Source organism: Atractosteus spatula, chromosome 18, assembly GCF_055471065.1.
Source record: "Atractosteus spatula isolate fAtrSpa1 chromosome 18, fAtrSpa1.hap1, whole genome shotgun sequence".
In the NCBI taxonomy this organism is placed as follows: domain Eukaryota; kingdom Metazoa; phylum Chordata; class Actinopteri; order Semionotiformes; family Lepisosteidae; genus Atractosteus; species Atractosteus spatula.
In genome coordinates this window covers 1,229,469-1,253,179 of record NC_142723.1, presented here as the reverse complement: position 1 = coordinate 1,253,179, position 23,711 = coordinate 1,229,469, and the positions used below count along the sequence as shown (strand labels likewise).

Below are 23,711 nucleotides of genomic sequence, written 5' to 3'. Positions count from 1 at the left end.
ATGCGATTTTGCAGTGCTGAATAAATACAAACGGGGTATAGGCAGTATTTGACTGGAAATTCAGAGATGAGCTGAATAAAATATACTGATGACTCTAATTTCTGTCTCCCCCTTCAATCGTGGTGTTTTAAACCTGCTTTGCAAGTTCGGTAGCTTTGTGCGGTTCCCATCACGTAAAAAACGAAATTCGACAATGAAATTCATTCGTATCGTTTTATGTTATCATATACGAGTTTGTTTTTTTTTTCATTCGTGTCAAAACCAAAAGACGGAAAAGAAACTCTTCTGTGGCAGCGGTGGGATTCGAACCCACGCCATCGAAATGACTGGAGCCTAAATCCAGCGCCTTAGACCACTCGGCCACGCTACCCCGGTAGCAGATGCTCTGCGGCATCACTGACAAACTTGCACTAACATTCCGACCCGCTGACGCAATGTGCAACACAGCGCTCGGAGGACGCGTGTATTTAGACATGTACAATTACACACGACTCCCTTGCGCGAAACTAGGTTCTCCCACCGCCCGAGAGGTAAGGTTTGAGCGCCGCATCAAAGGCAACGCTGCATGAAATACGCAAATCTAGAGCGCCGAGGAACAGAAATGTCCTGCGGCCCCCCCCGCCAAAAAAAAAAACCCGTACTGACAAACGGACAGACGAGGGGGAGGGGGGTCACATCTGCTCATTGAATCGTCCGGCGGGAGCGACTTGTTTGTCAAGACTTCACGCCCCCCCAGGGGTGAAGGGGGTGGCTGTTGCGACCGGTGGCCACCAGGAGGCGCTCTGCAGGCCCGCAGCGTGCGAGTCTACGTGCGCCGGGGCGCTGCAGCAGTGGAGGACTGGGAACAGAAACCTGACTCCCCTCCCGGCGAGGATACACCCCCCTCCCCCGTCTCGCCCCACGGGCTCTGTCTGCAGGACAGCTTCGCGGAGCCGTGTTGTGGAAAAGCTCTTGCAGGAGCGCAGCAACAGGGCGGCGAGAGAGAGACACGGACAGGCTCCCAGCCTTCTTCCGCACAGAAGCACACTCATCGGCGCTTCTATGCATCGGAGGCCAGCTCTGATTGTGCTCAGTAAGGTAGGCTCTCTTACAGTCATTTCCCCGAGCGCTTGTTTATGCCAAATCTGTCTGCACGGCTGTGGCCCGACGAGACGCGCTGCGTGTTTTTTCTGTCTTTCTGTCTTGTGACGGATAGGGCGACTCGTTGACAGGAAGCGTCGCGCTTCCCCAGCGTGGTTGTGTCCGCTCCGTGATGAACACTGGTGTGTGTGTGTGTTTTTTACAAATATATCATTCTGAACCGTTTCATTGCGGCCAGTCTGGGCTCTGCGAGGAGGTGTTTCAAGAACATCAACACACAAGCATGGGAACACGTCTTGGCCTGTAATATACTAATAATATCATTGATAAATCGGAGCGGGGGTACCCAGTTGTTGTTTACTGCTGTGTGGGGTCGTGCTTTTTGTGTTTTGATCCAGCAGACGGGCTGTTTCCTCTCGGCTCCGAGACCCAAGCGCGCTGGGGAGTGAGCTGTGCGGTTCGCGGCTGCTCACTCAAACCTGGCGATGAGATCTGGGACGTTTTCTCCTCTCCCTGTCCGGGGGGTGGCAGCGGTGTGGCGATTCAAAATAAACAGGGTCTGGTTATGTTGGTACGAACGGAAAGTAGTTCAGGTAGGGGGCTGCAAAGGGACAGGTACAGGTTTATTCCCCGCTGGAAAGAGAGGAGACAACGTTTCGGCTGTGGAGCCTTCTTCAGTGACACCTGTGGATTAAACCTTGTCGCTCACAGACTCTTTCTGGTGTGGCCCCGAGTGTGCTTTGCATGAGGACTTTCCTCTCCACAGACGAGAAGCAGAAAGCCCCGATCCGGGAGGTTCGCGACAAATGGATCGGAGAGTTCGGCTCCAGAACAGCTGGAGTTTCTTCTTGGCGTCGCACGGACGGGCTTGATTGCAGTAGAGTATGGTGAAGCGTCCCGCGTTTCACGCTGAGCGCCAGTGTGGTGGTGTTTTATATCGGGGCTGATCCGAGCTCTGGCTGAGAGGAAGGTCGAACCCCTGTCCCGGGACAGACTGACCCGGCCATCATGCAGAATAACGCGCCCACGCCTCCCCGCAATCTCACCTCTGCGGTGACGGTGAAATACTGCCGGAGTGACCGGTGAGAGTAATTCATGGGGTTTTACAGAGCTGTAAACTGCTCTAGTGTCTGTGTGGTCCCTGCTGGCCCATGCAAACACTGAGAGCAGCACGTGGTGGCTGCTTGTCTTGGGAAAGGGGGCTGGACTTGACCCCAGGGGTCACTGTGCCATGTGCTCTCATGAGACAGCTCTCCTCTTTCTGAGATTGCACAGGCCGGTTCCCAGTGAGAGCCTGCAACCCCAGCTGCTGGCGTGTTTAAACCTCACCTCCGTCCGTCCGGTTTGACTGGGTCAGTTCACTGCGCACTTTCTGCTCCTTCTTTGTGCTCTGGTGCGTATTACACCAGTGCTGCTGTAAAGCGCTTTTGAGTTGATTTTCAAAGAGATCGGGAATAAATTGAACCGTTGTGGTGTGCGTTGGTTGGCCAGTCCGCAGTGGAGAATGCAGTTCAGAACAGAGTCCCGGCTACTCTTAACCCAGGCGGGCAGTCCAGGCACAAACCTCTCTGTGTCTTGATATCGGCAGAAGAGCAGGGGGTGCCTTCAGTCAGGCCTCTCCGGCACGGCGCTGTGGGGGAGACAGGAGCTGAGCCCCAGTACACGGGAGGTCCTTTAGTGTCGTAGTGGAGGCTTTCTTAAAGAAGTGCGTCTTGGAAGAAGGTTGTCTGCAGAGCTCGGAATGTGCGCTGTGCTGTCACGTGGGGCTCTGTGGGCATGTGCCCTGGCCTGGTACTTCCCTATCCTGCCCAGTCCTGCTGTGCCAGGGCGACACTGTGTGCGCCGTGTTAATGCTGTACACTCGTGTGTGCGTGACAGCCCAGGGCCCCCCTCCTCTCGCTCTGAGCGGACCCCATGGACGGACAGCAGACTGGGAGGGGGGTGTCCCTCTCCAGGCTTTATCACAACAGCAGACCTGTTTAAACTTCACTTACAGCTCTTGCAGCCTTATCAGCTTCTGGAACGGGTTCAGGCTTTTTATTAACCTGAAAGAAGCTGCTGCAGGAAGCAGCTGAAAAACAGCTGTTAAAAGTCCTGTTTTGAAAGCCCTTTGCAGTTGTGTCAGTTGCTTTATTGAGATAGCGTGTGTTTGTCTTAAGAAACGAACCTGCTGAGGAAACGTGAACGTCTGCTTCGTGCCTGACCAGGTTGAGGAAGGTTTTTGTGTTGTTTTGCTCGGATATTCGTACGCTGGACGTTCCTGTCTGACTGGGGCGCTGAGCTGTGCACAGCAGCTGCGGCAGAGGCTGTCCGGTGTGCAGTGGAGTGACGGAGAGGTTCGCCCTCGCTGTCCCTGACCCGCCTTCCAGGACACTCGTACAGTAGCAGAGCTGGAGCGGCTGGCTGTGACTTCCGATTCTGAATCCGACAGCCTCCAGACAGCCTCCAGTCGTTCCCTGGGGAAGCAGTTTAATCCTATGGGAGAGGAGGAACATACAGCTCAGTCCAATTTTGGATCGTGTGTTTTCTCCTCCTCCCCACTACCCAGCTTGGTCATCCAGTGGGGGAGCATTCCCCTGAGACACAGCTGGACTGTCCAGACCCGGGAAGACTCCTGCACGGGCCACTTCCTGATATGTGCTTTTTAACTGAGCTCCTCCATACATGGTAGCGTTGGCTCTGTGGTTTCCGTGGTCTCTGTGGGTGCGCCCGTACTATTGCAGCCCCTGCTGACTTACGCACAGGAATCTGCAACTCCTGAGCCCGGAACTGTGCAGCGGGAGTCTCCCGAGCTCCTGGGAGGTGTAGCTGTGGGGGAGGACCGTGGCCCTGGGCGTCGCTGTGCTGGCCGCTGACCCTGAGGAGGCGGTGTGGGGCTGTGCCGGTGACCCCGTCTCTGCTCTGTCCTTCTGTCCCCACAGCTGTGGCCAGCGTGTGGAGAGCCCTGCAGAAGCGGAGAGGACCCCAGGGGTGCAGCCGGTGACCAGCCGTGATGGAGGAGGAGATGATCTTCAGCATGGAGGAGGTGGACAGCGCCCGGAGGGGGGGCAGGCACGCCGGCTCGCTGGAGGACCCCGACAGCGACGAGGAGGACAACTTCTACATCTGCCCCATTACCGATGACCCGTCGGAGAGCCAGGCCAAGAACATCTGCAACTACCTGAAGAACCTCATCCACAACGAGCAGTACTCCTCCAGCGCGTCGCCCAAGAAGTCCTTCAACTTCAAGGTGAGCTCTGGGCAGGACAGAGGCCTGCCATCTCCCTCCTAGCATGAGCTCAGACGGCACCCTGCTGAAGCATCACGTGTCTGCAGCCTTGAGCTGGTTCCCTGTTCTCTGTAAAGGAGAGACTCCACTACTGGCTGAATTAAAGCCAGATCCCCTTTCAAGCACACTGATACTGTGGTGAGAAGGTTTTGCAGGGGAGAACTAGAGAGCTGATTGATCTCTGTAATCTAGTACATCACATGCAACAGCACAGTCTGCAGACATGTCTTGTTTTTTTTAGCTGGTAATTTTTTTTGCTTTGTAAAAAAAATGGCTGTTGTACTGTGAGGTCCTGCTGGGTGTCTGACCTGCTAAAACCACATGCACGCTCGCTCTCAGAAACCAAGCCCCTTTCATGCTAAAAGACGTTATCTGCTTCATGCTTGGGTTTTTGCTTTTAGCGAGAAAAAAAACAAACTTTAACCTGTCTCTAGCACTCCACTGAGTGTTGTCCTATTCATAGTCAGGGCACAACAGCGAAGCAGCTGGCTGGTGAGACGCTGTGGTGAAGCATTCTAGAGAAAATCAGATAGCGGCCCCCCCTTCACAATTTGGACTAAGGGCTTCAGGGACTTCTGTCCTGCTGCAATGAAGAATGTCAGAGTGTCCTCTGATTTCAAAGAAAGCTCAAGAACGATGTAATCTAGATGCCAGACTGCGCTCTGAGTGTCAGAGTATAGCTCCCTGACTCTTTATTTACATCGCTGTAGGCATGTGCTCGTCCAGTCTCAGAGACAGGCTGCAGCCTCCTGTCACAGTCACAGACAGACGCTGCCTTATAAGGCACTGAAACGGACAGATGGCTACGCTGAGTGTGTCAAGGGCTGGGCCTCTCTGGCTCCTGCCCTGAGCTGCTCTGAGCCCTGAAGAGGAAAAGGAACAGAAATAAAAACAAATAATAAACTGTTTCCTCTATCTCCAGTGTTGTGCAAACAAGATCTGTTATTCTTTTTTGTTTGTTCATGTTGAGGGTAAGGGAAGTTTATGTGTGAGGTGCTGTGTTTTTTTAAAACAAACGTACAGTGCAAGAGCTGTGCATGTTCAGTTTTGCTACATTCCTCACAAGTGTAAATTCCAAACAAAAAGCTTTAAACTGTGCGCCTGTAGTTCAGAGCTTTAAGACTTGCCTTCTCATGCTGCATTTCCTGCAGGAAGTGATGTCATAATGCCCCCTTCCCTCGCTGACCTCAGAGCACTCCCAGAGGGTCAGGGGGCGATCAGCCAGTGTGACAAAGGGGGTTGTTCAGTGTCAAATATCCCAGATCACTCCTCCAAAATACATGCTCTTGGCATTGGCCTGACCAGGAGGGGGAACCCACCTAGGGGATTGTAATTTATCGATTCCTCTTCTTTGAGTTAATCTCTTTTAGCCATTTATATTGAGCCACCAGGTAAGTCAGTTGAGAGCAGATTCTCATTTATCCGACACCCTGGAGGCCCGTTCATACAGGAGGATCCTGCTCAAGAGAATCATAGCAGAGTCCCAGGATTCGAAGCTGTACCAATCCAGTTCAGAGCCCGGACCAGTCCTCTGCCCTGCTGCCTTAACGTATCTTTGCTTTTTTCAGTTTAGAAAAAAAGTCATAAAAAGACAATTTACATCTGAATCCCTTTACTGTGGGGCCCAGAGGTAGCAAAGGTGTTTTTGTTAATGTGTATGAATTTATTTAAGCAGATTTGCTGTAAAAAAAGGCAACAGGACAGGGAGTTTGGAAAGATGCAAAAGACATTCTCCTGAGCTAACTGTTCTTAAAATGCTGTTTTCCTCTGTAGCTCATTAACCCCACTCTGCCTCTGCCTCACTCTTTCCCATGTGTCCTGTAGAAAGAACCAGAGGCGCGATCTGTCAGTTTTGGGGTGTTGTCTGAACGAGGTCGGGTAGGTTCCGCCTTCACTTCGCAATCCATCTTCCCGCCATCGCTCCCATCCCTCTCCTTATTCTCCATCCTCTCCTGATCCGTTCTCCTTCTCGTCTCTCTACTTCACAGGCTTTCCCCCACACACTGCACCCAATTCTGTGCAAGCTAACTCTCACAGTCCATCAGACAGCCTGGGCCTCCCCCCTCTCCTCTCTGCTCTCTGTTTCTTTCTCGCACAGTCTTCCTGTCTTCCCGAAATCAGGCCAGCTGTACTGTGTGTTGCATGGCTGCAGGGTACAGCCAGAGCAGAGCTTCCTGATCCCATTGACTTTTCTTCTATCGATTGCTTTCCCTTTCATCTAATGAAGACAGTACTGATCAACTGCCGTGCTCGGTCTGATTCAATCAACACAAGTGCTCCCTCGTGCTTCTCTTAATTAAGTGTGGCTTTTTAAGACTGTTCCATTGATGGGAGCTGCTGAACTGTAGACGTCCTTTCCTGCCGTAGCCTTATGGCTTTGTGCCTTTGCTAAGTTCTTCCCTGTGCCCATCTTTCTCCCCCCTGTTCGATTATAGCTTGGTAATTCTGTGGAAGAGAACAAGTTGGCTTTCTTGCTGGTCACAGAGTTCTGTGACGCCCCAATTCCTGAGTGGGCGTCTGTTCCGTTTGTGTGCAGACGGCGGACTGAAGCGATTGACCAGTCGGTGCTGCGACAGTCAGCTGATTGTGTTCAGGATGATTTCGTTGTTGACGGGGTTACAAAATCAAACAGGCTTCGGGGGTGTCGAGGTGTGAGTGCAGAGTCCACTGGCAGTGGAGGCAGGACTGTGAGGGTCCGTATTATAAAGTGGGCGTGTTGGTTGGACACAGAAGTTACTTCGCACTCCTGATCTCTGTGCTCTGGATGAGCAGGTGGTTAGGTTGTCTGGCAGGTAGACCCAGGTAGGGTACCTTCTCCCCAGTGAGAGGAGGAGGTTCTTCTGCAAACTTCACACCTGGTTAAGGCCTTTCTGTTTTCTGTGTCTACTTAAGTATTGCATTACTGCATGCTGATTCCTGGTTTAGCCAGGGAATAACTTCACATTCACTTGTTATTTTTGTCCGCTTACAGAGAGTATTAGTGACGACATCAGGAAAGACACCAGCACTAAAGAACGTGTTCAGAATGATCCGGGCGGGGCATGAATTCACTTAGTCTACATCAGTCCCCCAATCCTGAGCCATCTCTAATGTATACTTCTGTTTTAGAGCAGCAGGCCATCATGAGGATATGCTTGGTGTTTCTGCAACGCTTGTCTTTGCAGTCTCATTGTAATCATTCTTATTTTCATGTGACAGGTTAAGCCTGATCTGTACATCACTGAGTAAGTACTCCATTCAAACCGTAGATCTGTAGCGATACTGTCATGTAAGTTGATTACGAGGAAAAGTTAGGCGCAGCTGCTTCTGTAATATGGTGATGATGTCAGCCAGACTTTCAGTGGTAGTTCTCTCGCTCTGCCACAAAGCAACAAGTCTTTCATTGCCTTCTAAGCCTGTCCAGAACTTCGAATTATCATATCCCTGTGAAGTGAGCATTCAGGCTGTGTATCGCCACCAGTGGTAGGATATAGCCTCCTGCTCCAATACTTATTTTAATATTTTGAATGCAATCGAAAAAAATCTCAAGACCTACTTTAAAAGTACATCTTATTCCATGTTTGAAAATTTCTGCATCCAGATAACGGCCAGACTTTGAGGTGTTGGGGGTTGTACAGGACTTCGCTGTTGCCCACACAGTGACTGCCATTCTGGGTGTCCTGGGAGGTGGAGCACACTGAGGTGGGCACTTCACCTTGGCCCTGCGCCCAGACTAGTGTGGCCAGAACTGTATCTGATCCCTAAGGAAGAGCTTCTGTACGAAGCTGCTGTTGAACACATTCCACTGTGGTCACTCGAGTCTGATTGCAGTGTGTTTAAAGGGAGAGAGCTAGCAGAAAACAGCAGATGCTAATCTGTAAGGCCTGAGCCAATCAAATAAATGCAAGGAGTTTGCTTCTCTTAATGCATCAGTTTGCCTATGTAATGTGCCTTAGATATATTCAGATTAGGTTTGTGTGGCAGTTACATTAAAAATCCGTATAATTTAAAATCTGTATGGAAAATGAGACAGAAAAATACTATCGGATGAAAATTGTTGAGTTGTTATATATAAGAGAAGTGTCATGTTTTTGTATCGTGTGTTTTGTATCCTGTTTGCATAAGCACAGCAGAAATTAGACAAAGCAGGCGTGGGTCTGATCTTTGCAGTTTCTAAAACGTGAAACGGAGTAGACTGCTGTGGGCCAGGAGTCTGCGTTGTGTGTGTTCGTCCAGATGGTTAAGGACCGGAGGTGCTGGTGAATGAGAAATGTGTCCCTGGTAATGACCCAGCGATTTCGTGGTGCCACGCTGTGCCAGCCAGTCCTTGGAGGCAGGGTACTGGGCATCAAACCAGATGCAGATGGGCCCCTCTTTACAATAAGAGGGTGTCAGAAAACAATGGCACTGTATCTTGCCTGGATACTTGTGTTTTGTGTGCATTATGGTCTGCATTCTAAATGTCCAGCTTTTCGGATCTAAAACCACACAAAAGCATACCTCAGTGGACACAGTGCCTGTAGTCCTCTTTAATCTGTGTATGTTGCCCTGGCCACCCTTGCACACATGCACTTCTGTGCTGAAGATAAGTGTTTTACTTATCAGGTGCTGCGCGTGTTTATGTAAATACCTTTAACAGGCCTTAGCTTTATCCCCTGAAGTGTTTACCCCTTCTGAGCTCCGGTGTCCTCTTGCCTCTCGGTAAACCCGTGGCCCTGCTGTGTGTCGTAGCTCTCAGCTGTTTGTGTGTGCGTTTCTGCTGAAGCTGTGGAAAAAATGAGCAGTCTCATCGGCAGCCGGACTCGGGGGGGTTGGGGGGTGGAGAGACTGCTGCTGCTGCTGTAAATCCTGGCTGTCGGAGGGGCTGAAAGCGCCTGGGCTCGTGATCGTGATTTCTTCAGCTTCTAGGTGTGCCTGGGCTGTAGCCGGCCCTTTGTTTTGTTCTTGTACCCTGCACGCCAAGCAGACCCCATGTCGTGCCTGAACATCGACCCACCGTGATGTGAGCGCTCAGCCATGCCTGTCGGTGTCGGGGAGGCTCTGAAGCCGATGAGAATGAAAGCACGTGTCAGTGTGACGTCTCCCGTGGGGGAAAAAAAGACGCTCTGATTGCAAAAAGGCACCTTGAAACATCTGTAGGTCGCGCTGCTGGCCGATTGGCTGGAAAGTAAAGCCCAGCTCCCCGCAGAGCTCGACGCCCCTGCTGCCTGTGCTTTCGGTCTCTTCTTCCTTCTGCGCTTCCCGATCCCTGTGCGTCTGACTGACTGGGGGGCTCCGCACCCTTTTGGTAATTTTGACGTATTTTTCATGTCTGCACTCCGCCACAGGAGGCTTGGAAGCATGCCATCCGGAAAGCCAAGGCTATGCCTGATCCCTGGGCGGAGTTCCACCTGGAGGACATCGAGACGGAGCCCTGTGTACGATACAGGTCCGTGTCTCCGGCTGCCTTGTCTGTCCCTCGGTCACACGGAGCGTCGGTGAGGCGTCGGCCAGAACGTGCTCGGACATGGACCCTCATTCTGCTGCAGTAATCCCCTGTGATGGTCAGACATGAAACTGACCAGATCGAGCTCTGTGCTTCTCTGTGCCGTGTTCCAAGGTTCCAGATCTAACAAAGCACTCCTCTAGCTATCCCTCCCCCCCTGCTCAGATTGCCTTTCTCTTTATTAGTCCTGTCTGCGTCCCTTGTAATGACTGATGCCACTGGCTCGAGTGGCCTCTTCAGGCTGCTCCCCAGCCCTGACAGATGTGCCGCTCTTGCTCATTGGGTGATGCCTGCGGCCCCCCTGTCCCCTCGGTGCTGGGCTCACACGGACTGGGCTGAGGCTGGGCCGCGTTGAGGAGCACAGAGAGGGCAGCCGCGTTGAGGAGCACAGAGTACTGGAAGAGGGGGAACTTCTGATTGGGTGTGTGATGTCACGGCTCTGGGCCTGTACAGAGCACGCTGCGGCAGGCAGCTGGTCAGTGATGGGGCTCTCGGCTTCTGGTTGAACCTGCTGCTCTTCCCAGAGAGCTGGTGAGGTCAGTCCGAGTGGAGCTGGAGCGCTTGTGAAGTACAGAAACAAGCCGGGGACCTGTTAAACCCCTCGGCTGGGAGGTTTCACTCACACAAAGTCTGCCGAAGAGAGTGTGAACAGTACGCACCCGCGGTAGCCCTGTCTGGGTGTGTTAGTAATCAGAGGGCAACATGTGGTCTGATCCCTGCTGGAGGCTGTCCAGCAAGCGTGTATACACACACACACGCACGTGCACACACACTCTGCTCCCTTGTGCGCACACACACACACACTGCTCCCTTGTGCACACACGCGCGCACTCACTGCTCCCTTGTGCACACTCTGCAGGGACCAAGAATCTAATAATACTGGAGGCGCTGAGCCGTGTTACACAAGTCTGCGACATTATTAACCTCATTTGTACAGTACCTCATTATTTGCCAAGAAGCCCTTGTAGGCCTCCTGTCCTTGCGATTCCAGATATGCAGGGACTCACTATATAGGGTCCTTTATAGTTCCTGAGCAGGGATGATAACTCTTCGGTTTCGGGCTTTAATCTGTCGCTCCGATTTAACATTCAGCCCGTATTAACAACCTTAAAGTTAAGTGACGCTGTCAGTTCAGCGGTTCTTTAAATGAATGTCTTGAGGTCCACAGTTCACATGCTGTCAATAACGACTCTGCTCCGTGGTACCCAGGCAAGCTAGGGTACACAGAGCATGTGTCCGATCCCCTCGATCACTCCTCGCGTGATCCTTTCGTCAGTGTGTGTGTGTTGTGCCCGCAGGTACAATGCTGTGACTGGGGAGTGGGCGCAGGATCAGGTCTATATAAAGATGGCCACCCAGGTGAGCTCTCTGAACAAACAGAACGTCATTCCAGTTTTCATTAATGCTGAGCAGCTGTTGTCATTTTTTTAAATTACAGCAGGCTGGGCCACAGTAGACCTGTAACTCATTTTAATGTGTTTTAATGTTGGCAAATAAGCAGCTGGTTAGATACTAAACAGCTCTCTGTATGTTGCCAGGATGGATGTTTCTGAGGGTGAACAGCCACTAATTAGTCTCTGCTTGGCTTTGTCTCTCCAGCCCTTTGGAAGGGGAGCCATGAGGGAGTGCTACAGAACGTGAGTAGGCTAATTCTGTCGGCGTCGCCTTCCGCTTCAGGGAAAAATAACCGCTCTGCGCAGATCTTTCCTCCCTGCTTGCTCCTTCGGTGGAAAAGAATTTGGTTTGCTGTTTGTCCGCTGGACGGGCCCGATAGTAGCTTTCTGAATCACGGCGCCGTGACCCCGTCTTGCATCGGGCTCTTTTCTAGTTGTTTGTTTGATCAGATTCAACGAAGTGACGTCAGCGAGGTCCAGAGAGCACGTGCTAGGCTCCTCGTTTGCAGGAGCGGGGATCGATTGGTTAAACGAGGTTAGAAACAGGAGGGCAGCTGATTTTGAAATTGTGGGAAGCAAAGCACAAGAGCTGGACTTTGTCACTGTTTTCTCTCATGAACAGGATAAGGCCGGGCAGACAGCTGAGGATGTGAGCTTAACATACTGCCTCACCACATCTGGCACAGCTGTCACCTTCACCAGTCTCACCCTGTGACCAGCAGGAGACGATCCCTTTTAACAGCAGTGTGTTAGTGTGGTGCAGTGCAGGCGCTCAGTTAAATGCCAGAGGCAGAAATAGAAGTGGATCCAATTAGACACCCAAGTCTGGGCAGTGGTCACTACCTTGAAGATGACTGAGGGACTGCAGTGTCCATTCCCTGCAGAGACTGCAGAGCATGATATATTTAGCAGCCCATCCACGAACTAGCTTAGTGCAGAGATAATGTTTAGTACAAAAGCACATGGAAGTATTGCCCAGTTTTTTTTTTATTTTGGGGCATTTTATCAAAACAACAGCTAGTGCAAAAAACAGCCTAGCAGTGTTCCTTTTTAAAAATGTCTAATGCAGACTCTCGGTGAAATTGCTGATGAAGAAGCAAAGTACAGACTTAGCTGGCCTGAGTTGCTCGTTCATGGCCCCTGGGGACTGTGGGCCCGGAAGAGCCGTGACTGGGATCTCTGCCCACTCTTCGGCACAGATCCTTCCAGCAATTCATATTTTACATAGACGTTTAATCGGTCAAGAGAGTTTTTGCAAGAATGCAAAGTTATTTTAATGAAAAAACTGAAAAAAAGGCTGTTTTTGCACTGAAGGTACAACCTAAGGCTATATTTAAACCGCAGACCAATCACCCAGGGACATCCAATCGTAATAGAAGAAACGTGGAAGGACATTTTTTATCTGAAAAGAGGCCGTTCGCTGAGAGCAGTTCATTTGCAGATTGAAGAGCTGTGCGGAGCTGAACACGTCTCGCAGTCTTTTTGTTGAGCAGGATGGGGGATGGGGAGGAGGTGGGTGTGTCTGCTGTGCTGGCAGGGAGTTTCTGGCCTTCTCTGCCAAGACATGAGGAAATGCAAACCGTGTGTCTCCTGATTCAAGATAAAACACTGCCAGAGGAGGCCACCCTGCACGGACAGGGGGAGCTGTAGCTGTTTTTAGCTTTAGCTGTGTACAGTTTTTATTCTGTTTGTTTGTGTTTTCACTTGGGGAAAGGGCATTTAGAACCCAGAACGGAGGCACTTCTTTATGCAAACTGTTGTGGGGGCATGAAACAAGCTACCCAGCCATGGTTTTGAAGTCAGTGCCTTTGCTCCTTTCACCAAAACACCCTGAGTAATAGTAACAACTAAAACAGTTTTCCTCCTTGATTTGTAAAATGCCAGATGTCGTATTTCAACCCTACTGTCTGCCTCCCCCTCAGGAAGAAGCTGTCCAACTTCTCTCACAGCCACAACTGGAAATCGGCCTCCAACTACGTGGCGAAGCGCTACATCGAACCCGTGGCCAGGGACGTCTACTTCGAGGACGTCCGGCTGCAGATGGAGGCGAAGCTCTGGGGGGAGGAGTACAACCGCCACAGGCCACCCAAGCAGGTGCCGCAGGGCTGGGGGCGGGGACAGGGGTGGGGCGACGGGACTGGGCGGGGCACGGGCAGGGGGCGGGGCAGCAGGACTGGGCGGGGCAGGGCAGGGGGCACCACCATCCTGGCGGCCACACGGACACAGGCACAGGCCCGGGCTTTGACTGGCAATTGTTTGGGTTACCCGGCAGAACACCGCCCGTCTCTTCTTGTTGAACGGTTTTTCCTAACGCGGACAGACTGGGCAGAAATCATTTTTTTAAATTCCCGATTTCTGCATTTGGCTCCTACAGTTTTTTTTCCTCGAGTGGCCTCCTGCATTGCAGGTGGTACATCATTAGATGGGTGGAGTTCTTTTTGTCCGGCACCGTCCAGTCCAGCGCCCTCAGAACACGGTTAATGGAGCAAAACGCCCAGAACAAAACCGAACTGCGGGTGCGGAACAAACCAGACTCCCCTTTTCTGAGAAGCGACTCCCTGTGCGTTTTGAGGTTGACGTGACACTGTGCGGTCCTTGGCTCGCGTGGGGAGGGCCCATCTGATTCCAGCTGGCCCATGTTTTCTGCTGCTCTCCAGCTTTCTTCTCTTCCCTGCGGTTGGCTTTTTCCCCTCTGAGACCTTGTCTTTGAGTGCCGGGGGACCCGACTGGACCACTAGGGGGGGCGCTACTGGCGGCTCATGGCGGCATTTGTTTTCAGTGTCTCAGCTGTGCGGGCTCGTGAAGCACATCTGCAGCTACAGTACGTGAGCAGCAGGAGTACAGTGTGTTCTGCGAGCGAGTGGACATGTGTGTGTGTTTGGGAACTGGGATCCTGCCAGGCTGTGTAGCTCACTGGTGTTCCATCACTGACACTACAGATTCCCCCACAGACACATACCGTACATACCTTCCCCTGCTCTCGCGCCGGTACTGCCTCACACTGCAGCTAAACACACACACTACTGGAAGCTACTTCAGCCAGTCAGACCGTTTTTGCCAGTCCTGCCCTTTCATTCATGAATGTTTTGAGATGTACAGTATTAATCACCAGGAAGTGGGATTTGTATCTTGAAAGACACAGTGCGTATTGTCTGTGCAGTGCTGTCCAGGAGGCCCCACCCCCTGACCTTCTGACCCTCAAGCCCGTGAGCACTGGCCCTCTCCCTGACGGTGACCTGGGCCCCTGAGGTCATCTTCTCAGTCACGGCTAATGTCAGGGCCAGGTCACCGGCCTCTGCCTCGTGACCACGGGCTGTGGTAACTGAAGACAGCCGGTGACGGAGGCGTTAGCTAAGTACTGTAAAATGAAACCAGGCACCCTGGGATACCCTGTGTGTATGTGCGAGACAAGACAGACATGCCGATCATCTCCTTTCAAGACAGGAGCTGGGATCGCTCAGCCTGCAGGGAATGATGTCAAGTGGCCGGTTTGGGTTTTCAGTGTGCTTGACGCTTCTGCGCGGTGTTGCTCCTGATGGCGCTGTGGAGTAACAGTGTTAACGCGGCTCCGGATCCGCTCTCTCTCCCAGGTGGACATCATGCAGATGTGTATCCTGGAGATGACGGGACGTCCCGGGAAGCCCCTGTACCACCTGGAGCACTACATCGAGGGCAAGTACATCAAGTACAACTCCAACTCCGGCTTCGTTCGGGACGACAACATCCGCCTCACCCCCCAGGTCAGCGCCTCTCCCCTTCGCCCGGGCTGTAGAGTCTCACTCCCCCTCTCCGTTTCTGTTCACTCCCCTCTCTCACACTCCTCTCACACTCCTCTCACGCTCCTCTCACGCTCCTCTCACGCTCCTCTCACGCTCCTCTCACGCACCTCTCACACACCTCTCACACACCTCTCACACTCCTCTCACACTCACACTTCTCTCACACTCCTCTCACACTCCTCTCACACTCCTCTCACACACCTCTCACACTCCTCTCACACTCCTCTCACTCCCCTCTCACTGGTTCTCCTTTGCCTTACTGCTCTCGGACTCTGTCCTGTCCCCCTGCGCCCCTCCTCTTCCTCACACTGCTTCCCCTGCAGGCCTTCAGCCACTTCACCTTCGAGCGCTCCGGCCACCAGCTGATCGTGGTGGACATCCAGGGGGTGGGGGACCTCTACACTGACCCCCAGATCCACACCGAGAAGGGCACCGACTTTGGAGACGGAAATCTGGGTACGCCGGTGGGGCCGGGGGATCTGTTAGCCCGGTGTGTATATTTACATCGGCTGACAGGGGTTAAAGACGTGCATCGGTTCCAGTTTTTATTTGTTGCATATTTAATGCCTGTGAGCACACATGCTGCCCTCCCTTTCCAGCCTTGTGGGTGAAGTGACTTATTCTGTTACTTACCCCATGCTTATCCCCCGAAAAGAAGATAGCAGCTGTGGTCTGTGTGTTGCAAGCGAGACAGTACGTAGGCATGAAAGTGTTTACTGCTTCTTAGGTACACTGTTCATGCACAAGGCCCCGACTTTCTTACTGGGAAGAGATGATGAGAGATAGCCCCTCCCCGCTCTGTCCTGACTGGCCGCTGTGTTTTCTGCTGCAGGGGTGCGAGGCATGGCCCTGTTCTTCCACTCCCACCTGTGCAATAAGATCTGTAAGAGCATGGGCCTGACCGCCTTTGACATCTCCCCGCAGGAGCGGGCCAAGCTGGATTGCACCAACAAGCTGCTGGTGAGTGGGGCCAGCCCCGAGCTGCCGCGAGCCCCGTCTGACTCTCCGGGCTGACTGCCGTCTTTCCCTGCCCCACAGCAATCCGCCCAGACGGTGCTCCGGGGCTGTGAGGAGCTGTGCGGCAGCCCCCGCGTGCGAACCATCTCGGGCAGCCGCCCCCCGCCGCTGCTGTCCCGCCTGTCCGAGACCTCCTCCGCCGACGACAACATGAGCGACGGGCCCTTCGACTCCCCGCCCTGCTCCCCGGCCACCCCCCACCTGGACTCGCTGGGCAAATCCCCTCTCGGTGAGCCTGAGCCGCTGGCGGTGAGCTGGCCCGCAGAGCTCTGGCGGTCAGGCAGGCCTGGCAGCGCGGAGACCGGGCCTGTTTTTGTGGGTCTGCGTCTGGGTTTGGAAGGGACTGGGTCGGGACGTGCAAACGGATGATTGTTTCTGTCCCGTGTCCGGCAGGCTGGTCGGTGCTGAACGACATGGACATCCTGGCGAACGAGACCAACAACAACAGCATGGAGCCCAGGGTGAGTGTCCGGCGGCCTGTGTCTGTCTCTGTTTACCGCCGGTTGTTCCTTGGCTCTGCCTCAGTGCATGTCTCCTCTTCCTGACACCCCCCCCCCCCCCCCCCCCCCCCGCAGGACTCGGAGAGCGGGGGCGACAGTGGGTACCCCAGCGAGAGACGCAGCGAGGGGGATGACCTGGAACACAGAGAGAGGGTAAGACTCCCTTAAAACAGGGCCTGCCATCACGCACACGCGTGTACGCACTCACGCGAGCACGCCCGCCTTCCTGTAGAAGAGCCGAAGCCTTCTGTCAGGTCCGGGTTCGGCCACCGCCTCCGAATCTTGACCGCTGACCGCTGGTCCGAGGGCTCTAAGCCTCCCTTTGTCAGCTGGGCCGAAAGGCGACCTTTTTCTGCTGCTTCGCCGTTTCGAAGGGGGAGGAAATTGTGAGCAGAGGAAGACTGACCTGTCCGTGTTGCACTGAGGTGGCGATGGTCTCGGGACGCGAGACGGGCTGCAGGAGTGAGGGCAGGGAGGGATCCTGGTGTTCCCATTCCTGCTGCTCCTCCTCCACAGGCTTCCCTCCGACGACGAGCTCCCGTGGCTGGCCTGCGGGGGCTTTTTTCAGACGAGAATGAGTTTCTGATTTTCCCTTCTGCTCCGACTCTGGCATCGGAGATGTCGAGGTCTTTTTTTATTTCCCAATTTGGAACTGCCAGTTCTTTTACACGGTCGGCCAGTGACGTGAGCTGGACTCGAACCGGCGACCTTAGAACTCAGCCTCAGCGCCCCCCCCCACCTGCGGGCAATTGAGCTCTTTTGAGCTCCACACTGTGGTGTGATTGGCGTGACAGGCAGCTCCACTGAAACCCCGGACCGAAGCCCCACCTCCGCCACTTCTTCAGAAAATCATCACATTGCGTCAGCTGGGTGATCCAGGGCATCAGTTTCAGTCATTGAGTCATCAGCGGTGTGGCTGTGCTTCCTAGTGAGCACACGCCCTTAGGGAAGCCACACCCCTGCCTGTATCACCTTGCACAGTCGCTATCCGGACACGTGAGAGAGCGGCTTGGCGGGGGAGTGTGCAGTACTGCAGGGGTTATCACAGCGCTGTATCCTCTGTGCGCTGGGCTGGAACGAGGACTGCTGCAGGAGTTCTGATCGGTGACACCATGTCCTTTACGTCACTACATAGGCCAGCTGGCTGGGTAGCAGGAGGCAGTACGAATCGGACGAGGACAGTATCCGAAGGGTAAATACGGACATCCCCTCCCAAAGTCATCATCACCACCGCCTAACACCCCCTGCCCCCCTCCCTCCCTGTCTTCTTCAGAACCTCACCTGGCACCGCTGGTACCTGTTGGGCTTCTCTAGACTTAATCACTGTGGCTCACAGCTTTTCCCTGGTGTTTTTCTTTCTTTCTCCTAACCAGAAGAGAGTGGCACTCCTCAACAAGCCCTCCTTATCTCCCAAACACAACCCCCTGAACAGACCGGTGACTCCTCAGTGTGCATGGTGCTCGCCTTGTGTCTGAGAGCACTGTCTTCTCCCTGTGCCCCCTGAGACCCTGAGCTCTGTGCGTCTGCACTGTGGTGTGGATGCACTGTTGTCATAAACAGAGACCTTGCACCATAGTTAAAGCCAGCCTTTGTGGTTATTGCACGCTTTTTTAAATTCTGCATTGCAGACCATAAAGAAAGGAATTATTTTAGGAAAGATGTACTTAGTGGTGCTATAAAATGAGGGGCTGGTGTTGCCTGCAGATGCATTGAGGATATCTGTGTATTCCAAACTGGGGGATATCCAGGTGAATGCGTAGCTGTTTTATGACAACGTGTTTTCCAGGCATGCGGTAACTGACGATTGGTGTTTCTGTGCCCGAATCGGCACCCGTATTCCCTCAGGACCTGTCAGTTTTGATAGGTTGTTGATAGTTCTGATATTTGAGCCTGTTGATCAGCTCTGATAACCTGTGCATGACGGAGTGCCAGTCACATCTGAATCACCTGATCGCACTGATTCCCAGCTCATGTTTTGGCACGTGTCCAACTGACAGCGCAGATAAATTGAACTGAAGATGTCTTTTGGTATTTCCTGTTAAGTTAGACGCACACTAAAAACGTGCAAATTGCATTTGTGTGTTTTTTCCTCGAATGGAGAGAGGCCCACAAAATGGCCTGAATCTCAGCACCTCTATTATGCTTCTTGAAACGGCAGTAGATGAGGATTATCTTGTAATAACCAGTTCATTATCAATCTGACAGTGTTTTGGGTACCCCTTTCCTTACTGCCTGACTCAGAGGTGACCAAGGGTTTTGAGTAAAACACTCAGTGTGTGTTTTTTATAAAGAGGTCTAAATTTCTTTAATCCAGATCAAAACTGCATTTTAGAAATTAGTACTTCTGAATTGTTGGAAGTTCCTGTAAATCACAGGGAGACGTGACCCCCCAGTGAATGACTCTACAGGCTATAGGAAGTGATTGAATGAAGGAAGTACTTGGAAATGAAAGTGTCTTAGTGTAGATCAGCAAGGTGTAGCCCACCGTTCAGCCTTGCTGTCATTGAGCAGTGCCCTTCTGTCGGCTGACAGAATTAAAAACGGGCAGATCAGATTTCCTCGAAGCTGTTGCAGTGTTTTATCCCACTTCACGGGACACGCCAGACGTCTCTGTTAAGCGCTGGTCTGGTTTTTCCGGTCCTTCCTTATAAACGTGTCTAATAAATCGCAGTCACGATGAAGCTGGAGTGGTGCTGGGAGCAGCTTTCAGCTCCAGACCCAGAGGAATGAGACGCGCTGGTCTGGGTTATTAACCGCACGCGGGGGGTTTTCACTAACGCCGATCTGCATGAGTGTCACTCTCATCCTGTAGGTCCCGCATGCGCGGCGCTGTCCTGCCCCTGCTCATCCTGTCGGGATGTGTTTCCCTGACTTGCGGTGCCGCTGGTTTTAAGCGCGGTCCCCTGCCACTTGCTCGGCGCCTGCGATTGGAGCGGGGCTGGGCTCGGGGGCGGGGGGCTGGCACTGTGCACTGTGCGCGCGCGCCTGCGCGGTTCTCCCGCGTGCTGACTGCTCTTGCCCTGGGTCCCCCCTAGCTGACGGAGGAGAAGTGGAGCTTCTTCCACGCCTCGCGCTCCCACATTCACCGGCCCTCCTGCGTGGCCGTGGAGGTGGAGCGGCTCAACGCCCTGCAGCTGGAGAAGAAGATCGGGAAGTCGAACCTCGGAAAGGTAGGGAGCCGCCAGACTCCTGGCATCGTCCGTCGCTGCACCCCCGGACAGCAGGCCGAGTCTCGGGGTGGGGTGAGTCAGTCATGCGGTTGCAGACACAGCTGGTCTTAGTCAGTCTCATCATCTGACAGGCTCAGAAGCAGAATGTTTTATCCACCCCATTGGCACTCGGTACTGACGTAAGCTGAGAACACAGAAGCAGCGCCCTCAGTAGCTCTCCTCCCGGCCGAGTACAGAGAACCGAGCAAAGTTAAAGGTCCGCGTCTCCAGCAGCCCTGATAACAGCGACACAAACTCGCACGGGGGTGTCCGTTTGACCGTGGATGATTGGGGGAAATCCGTTAACGAGAATTTCGACCCGAGAAATCTGGTGTGGGACACGAGCCCGCCTCCGAGGGCAGCCGTCGGGGAAATGCCTGGCGTCATCGGGATGCTGCTTTTCCACGGCAGCCTCGAGGCTGGCCTCCAGGAGAACAGGCAGTGAAAGTCACGAGTAAGTCGGGGAGCGACTGTCAGCCTGCCGGGACAGACGGGACCACTTGATGTCGCTGGATAAAACCCAGACTGAGTTTCTGAACAGGCTCACCAGTGCAAGAGAATCCTGACCCTGAGAAGAATTGTCATTTTCAGCAGCTTGTGCGCCGTGTTTATGTCATTTAGGTCATCGTGTAATTTAATGTGCGGTTTGTTAACTGTTTTGTTCCACAGGAGCAGTTGCCACATGTTTCTCTGTGACCCCTGACCCCTGACCCCTGACCTCTGACCCCTGTGCCCTGTGCGCTGCCTGCAGGTCCACCTGGCCATGGTGCGGTACCACGAGGCGGGGCGGTTCTGCGAGAAGGACGAGGAGTGGGACCGGGAGTCGGCGCTGTTCCACCTGGAGCACGCCGCGCTGTGCGGGGAGCTGGAGGCCATCGCAGCCCTGGGCCTCTGCCACCTGCAGCTGCCCCATCACATCCTGCCCGAGGTCACCCTGGAGGTACGGGCACTGAAACAGCCCGGGGGCTCAGGACTCACGAAAGCTGGACAGCTGAGGCCCTCAGCTCTAAGGCTCCTCCGGACTGCAGCAACACACCCTGTCATCTGCGATCACACACTTGAATTTTTGCAGTTCAAACCGAACGGAATTATTAAAAAAAGAGTGCTCCTCCGGGTGTAATTTAAATAATAACACACTTATTCATTCCCAGATTTTAGTTATTTCGGGTACCTTTCTCTTTTTTTTTTGGTCATGATATTTGTGTTGTATTGTGTTTTATTTTTTGTAAATGGGTTCTTAACAGGACCCCCCTGAAAACAGACTTTTATCCTGTCAGTAAACTCTGAGGAGAAAAAACCCAAAGTCAGTCTGTCCTAGTAAAGTTCCCTGAATGATTACTCATGGAGCCAAAACTGCAGAGGTTATCCATCTCTGGAGTTGTTTGTGGTGACAAAACCATTATTTCTGCAGCCATAAAAAGCTGAATCTTTAACCTTCCAGGCAGGATAGGTGCTTCAGCTTTTCAGTGAAGTTTCCTGAGGCCCCAGAAGTGTCCCTGCCTGTCAGTCAGAGCTGTAGGCGTGCGCGGGTCCGAACCGTGTGCTGATTCAGCACTGACTCAGTCCCCTGCTGCTTGTGACAGTCCCCATGTGAAGATGGGCTGGGTCTGCAGGCAGCCTGTGACCTGCTGCTTGAGTGTGGGGGTGCAGTAAGGTGGGGTGCCCCAAGATATTATTTTATCCCTTTTTCTTCCTCTCCCGAAGGACACCGAGGAGAACAGGAAGAAGGGGTTCAGGTTCCTCCTGGAGGCTGCTGAGGCAGGGGACCGGCCCTCCATGATCCTGGTGGCCAGAGCCTTTGACTCAGGGGCCAATCTGGCCCCCGACAGGTAGGCAATAATAATTACTGATGATAATCTCGCGTTTATACAGCGCTCTCCTGGACACTCCGCTCCAAGAGTCAGGACCCCGGTTTTACACCTCATCCCTTTTTACAGTAGTGTCCCCGTCATTATAATGGGGCATTAGAACCCACTCAGACTGCAGGATTAGTGCCCCCTGCTGGCCCCACTAACACCTCTTCCAGCAGCAGCCTAGCTCTCCCAGTAGGTCTCCCATCCAGGTACTGGCCAGGCTCACACCTGCTGAGCTGCAGTGGGGCTGCCGGCTCTCCACTCACCAGTCCCCCCACCCCGCAGGCCGCAGAACTGGGAGGAGGCCGTTGGCTGGTACAACAAAGCGCTCAACATGACGGACTACGACGAGGGCGGCGAGTACGACGGCATGCAGGACGAGCCCCGCTACCTGCTCCTGGCCCGGGAGGCCGAGATGTACCTGACCGGCGGGTTTGGGCTGGATGCAGACCCACAGCGGTCAGGTATGTCGGGAGACAAGCAAGGGGGGGGGGCGTGCCCTCTAGAGGCTAGTCTTGTGCTCACAGCTAGGGGGTACACCTCTCTGACCAAGAGAGTGAGAAACGGGTGGCCGATAGCTGCCCAGACTAGTCCCAGCTGTGCCGAGATGTGTAGGGCACCTGCAGTTCATCACCCCCATGAGGAGCTGTTCCCTCACCCCGCCTCTCTTCCTGCAGGGGACCTGTTCACTGAGGCCGCGGACGCCGCCATGGAGGCCATGAAGGGCAGGCTGGCCAACCAGTACTACATGAAGGCGGAGGAGGCGTGGGGCATGATGGGAGAGTGAGGCCACGCCCAGCGAGAGCTTCGAATTAAATTTCAACATCGGCGCGACTGTTAACCCATCCCCACTGGGAAGCCTGTACTCTCTGTCCGAGTCCAAAACTGTTTACAAACGTTCAGCAGCATAGTTTTCGATTGATTCTCTTTTTTTTTCAGTGCATACGTGTAATTACCCCTCGTGGGGAGAGGGTTAGACTCTATACAGTAATGCTGTAGCACCTGGGTGCTTTTTACAATTGCAGAGCAAATAAACTTTTAGCAAGACAGAAGAACTGTTGTCGCAGAAAGTCTAGGATACCGTCATGCCTTTTTACTGTGCTGTACTCCCAGCGGATCATCTGCACCCACTGTGCTGTGACTTGATTTGTTTTTATGTTCTTTTATGTGCTTTTTAAAATGTAACTGAATATAATTCCTTTAATGGCAGCATAAAGCATAAAGTTGTTTCTTTTGGTGCATGGGAAAAAAATAACTGAAAAAGCTTTGTTTACAAGATATTAATATAATTTTTTTAAAGGCATTTAAATTTATATCTATACATAACAGGTTACTGTGTGAAGGTGAAGGAGCAGAAGTGGCAGGTTTTTTTTTTTGCTAATCGAAGCTCCGAACCTTGTAGTTCTGTGGGAAAAGGAGGCGTTTTCCCAAGTCTTGCGGTAGGGTTGTGCAGCTATCTCAGTCTCGCGCACAGTAGTGTACAGTGCTGTGTTGTTGCAGCTTGCATGTGCTTAGGCCTCCTGGGAATATGCACTCTGTATGATGATGGTGTCATTTCTGAGCATGTCTGACCCGAGATGTGGCCCTTTTGTGAGCACTTCAGAAAATAAAAAACATCAGTTCCTTTTGAAACTTGACTTTGATGTGTTTTTCTTTTCTCCTCCTTGTGGGATTGCTTGTTTCCTGTATTTCTTACCTGATAGCAAACACTGGGGGGGGGGGGACTAACTGGATGTCAATGCCGATGATTAAAATGACAATTGCTGGAAGACAGGCTGAAGATGAGGATCCTTACATACATGTAAACTGCCTGTGAAAGAAAAACTGTTTCCTTCCTCTATTTCTCCTTCAACCTTGATTTACCAGGTGAGCCCACTGAAGAAACTGTCGTTGCCTTGGCAACACATCCTGAGGTATCCCAAGATCTTAACTCTTTGACTCCTCAGCCATAGCGAACCAACGAAAACTACAGGACCAGCTTTGGGCATTTTTTGAGACTAAAATAACTCTTCATTACTCAATTCCTAAGGGTTCTCTCTAGGAAACCTCTCTGAAGCCATTCAAGATGTGAAGCTTCAATAAAAATGCTTTGGAAAAGGTCCTGCAAAAAGAATGAATTTATATCTCCTAATTGAAAAGCGTACAGA

General features: G+C 52.7%; 1 protein-coding gene and 1 non-coding gene across 9 annotated transcripts; one reads left to right on the top strand and one right to left on the bottom strand.

Moving 5' to 3' along the window:
• Positions 1-288: 288 nt before the first annotated feature.
• On the bottom strand, positions 289-370 carry trnal-uag (transfer RNA leucine (anticodon UAG)). The gene has a single exon. It is a non-coding gene; the product is annotated as a tRNA-Leu (tRNA).
• A 112-nt stretch (positions 371-482) lies between these two features.
• On the top strand, positions 483-23,196 carry eef2k (eukaryotic elongation factor 2 kinase). Of its 8 annotated transcripts, XM_088936707.1 has the most exons (20): positions 766-1,077; positions 4,002-4,309; positions 6,173-6,226; positions 9,655-9,755; positions 11,111-11,171; positions 11,412-11,449; positions 13,129-13,300; positions 14,797-14,946; positions 15,309-15,441; positions 15,818-15,945; positions 16,024-16,231; positions 16,396-16,463; positions 16,578-16,655; positions 17,638-17,694; positions 17,876-17,938; positions 19,538-19,672; positions 20,463-20,651; positions 21,416-21,540; positions 21,850-22,028; positions 22,242-23,196. In XM_088936707.1, exons 2-20 carry the CDS (start codon positions 4,073-4,075, stop codon positions 22,349-22,351), a joined length of 2,286 nt encoding a protein of 761 aa, XP_088792833.1. In that variant the 5' UTR covers positions 766-1,077; positions 4,002-4,072; the 3' UTR covers positions 22,352-23,196. The 8 variants fall into 8 exon arrangements, with proteins under 8 accessions (XP_088792837.1, XP_088792834.1, XP_088792840.1 ...); XM_088936708.1 differs by lacking the exon at positions 6,173-6,226 and having other exon boundaries at positions 487-1,077; XM_088936709.1 differs by lacking the exon at positions 17,638-17,694.
• Positions 23,197-23,711: the final 515 nt, after the last annotated feature.